The following is a 2,396-nucleotide window of genomic DNA, read 5'->3' on the forward strand; positions in this document are numbered from 1 at the left end:
TTGAACGTTTTGATATATGAATAGTTGAAATAGCACAAAAATTGTGGAACGAGTTAGATGCTGAAAAATGATCTCAATAGTGTGAGTGGTTGTGAAGCGTTTACACAACGAGCAACAACAACCACATTAGGTTGGATATTTGAGCATCGTTTATTTTACCTGCAGAGGTAAAATTGGACTAAGCGTGTAAATATCAGGGTCTGTTCCGACAAAGTTGACAGAGGAGAAATGAAGCTTTGGGCGTAGGCAGGTGGTGAGGCCGACGCCGGGCAGAGAGTGGGCCTTCTTGGTGTCGGGGTACAGCTTGATGCTGAGCGTCTCCTCCGTCATGGGCACGATGAACTCCCTGTTGGTGCCCAGGCGCGCCCGTTTGGCTGACTCCAGGTGGATGCTGATGAGCAGGTCGTAGTAGCCGCTGCGGAGGGGCCCGGGGAGGTAGGTGTTCTCGGTGGCGTAGAAGAGCTGCGATTCGTCCACGTGGCTGCACAGAGCGTGGGCGACCCTGTTGTTGCCGAGCGCGCACACGGCGCAGTACAGCATGAGCGTGTGGTAGTGGAACTTCATGAGGTCGAGACGCTCCGACAGCTCCAGGACATCAATGCACCTGGAGGAGGAAAGACGAGGTCATGCACCTCTGAATTATTTTAACTTCACAAAGGCTGCAGGCGCCGTGCACTGTCCAAATCCTTTGTCTGTCAAGCTTTGCTCTACTATTTACAACATTTTTACAAGTTAGAAAGTGTCCTGCCACATGTCCTTTTGAACAATATTACAACAACATAGCATCAAGTATAAACACCTACAGCACTGGTGACTGTAAAGAGGGACTATAGCTTTTAGATAGCCATGTGATACTTTTAGCATGTGGCTAGCCCTGTGATACTTTTAGCCTTTAGCTAGCATGTGACACTTTTAGCTAGCATGTGATACTTTTAGCCTTTAGCTAGCATGTGATACTTTTAGCCTTTAGCTAGCATGTGATACTTTTAACTTTTAGCTAGCCTTGCGATACTTTAACCTTTATCTAGCCTTGTGATACTTTTAGCATTTAGCTAGCACTGTGATACTTTTAGCCTTTAGCTAGCCTTGTGATACTTTTGTAGCCTTGTGACACGTTTAGCTAGACTTGTGATACTTTTAGCCTTTAGCTAGCCTTGTGATACTTTTAACTAGCCTTGTGACACGTTTAGCTGGCCTTGTGATATTTTTAACTTTTAGCTAGCCTTGTGATACTTTTAGCCTTTGGCTAGCGTTGTGATACTTTTAACCTTTAATCACAGTAATAGCTTTGAAACAACTGACTGTTGGTTTTGATTGTATTTTAGGCCCATGTAAGGAACTCAACCTGTGGACTGTGGTAACATGTAGGGCTGTGTATTGGCAAGAATTCGTACATACGATACATATCATGACAAAGGTGTTGCGATACTGTAAGCAAGGCGATATATTGCCATTTTTTGTCCAAAAATTATATATATAAGAAAAAAAAAACAATATGTTTTACATATGAGATTTATTTGTTTCATATTTTTTTTTATTTCATCCATGTTTTCAATTATTAGACTAAATGTGCCATTAAATAGTTTCATATATATTTATGGCAGCTTTTAGATTTATAATTGTATAAAAGGATCGGACATTTTCTGTTATTTCTCTTCATGTTCTATAACATCGTTTAGTTGCTATCACAGGAAGTGATGTAGGAATAAGTTTTATGTGCTGCACTGCTACGCTAGAGGGAGATCTAGTATAATATAAAACTGAACCTTTGGCATGAAAATGTACATTTTAAACCTTCATTAAAAATTGATACAGGGCTTTAGAGAATCAATACAATATCTGGAAATGAAATATTGCGATATTTCAATRTATCGATATTTTTTACAGCCCTAATACCATGTAAAGTRCAGAACCGGACTCGGGATCTGACCTGTTCTCCTCAGGGATGTGCAGAGCCATCATGATGAGAGGTTCCACACACTCCACCATCCAGCCCAGCCTCTCGCTCATTTTGCCCACCTCCGGTTTCAGGAAGTTATTGGGCATGCGGCTCCAAATGACCGGGGTCAGCATCTGGACATCCAACCTGGGGGGGCACTGGGGGACGGGATTCTTTCTCTCGCTGCGGAACATGGCCGCTGAGATTGGCATGATGTTCTGCTCAGAACGGGACAGCAGAAGGAAAGTTTTCATTGAGAAAAGAAATCATTTTAGAGTCCCAAAATGTTTTGAACAAAATGTATTTCATATTTTCTGACCTTGAGTTTCCCCAGCTCCAGCTGAGCCATGTTCTGGTTGGTGGGCTGAATGAAGACCGCAGGGAACAGTTTGGTGTTGGGTTCCACCTGAAACAAAATAACACACAATAAACTTGCATTTTAATGTGGACATGTGGC

General features: G+C 42.5%; 1 protein-coding gene across 1 annotated transcript in view; it reads right to left on the reverse strand.

Moving 5' to 3' along the window:
* The window catches only part of ryr1b (ryanodine receptor 1b (skeletal)), a gene marked incomplete in the record, with an annotated part of 103,334 nt that overhangs the window by 66,467 nt on the left and 34,471 nt on the right, over positions 1-2,396 (reverse strand). Inside the window, 3 exon segments of the mRNA XM_014025145.1 lie at positions 160-604; positions 1,931-2,157; positions 2,259-2,345. Coding sequence (XP_013880599.1) covers positions 160-604; positions 1,931-2,157; positions 2,259-2,345 — 759 coding nt within the window.

The sequence above is a fragment of the Austrofundulus limnaeus genome, unplaced genomic scaffold (genome assembly GCF_001266775.1).
Source record: "Austrofundulus limnaeus strain Quisiro unplaced genomic scaffold, Austrofundulus_limnaeus-1.0 Scaffold458, whole genome shotgun sequence".
Lineage (NCBI taxonomy): Eukaryota > Metazoa > Chordata > Actinopteri > Cyprinodontiformes > Rivulidae > Austrofundulus > Austrofundulus limnaeus.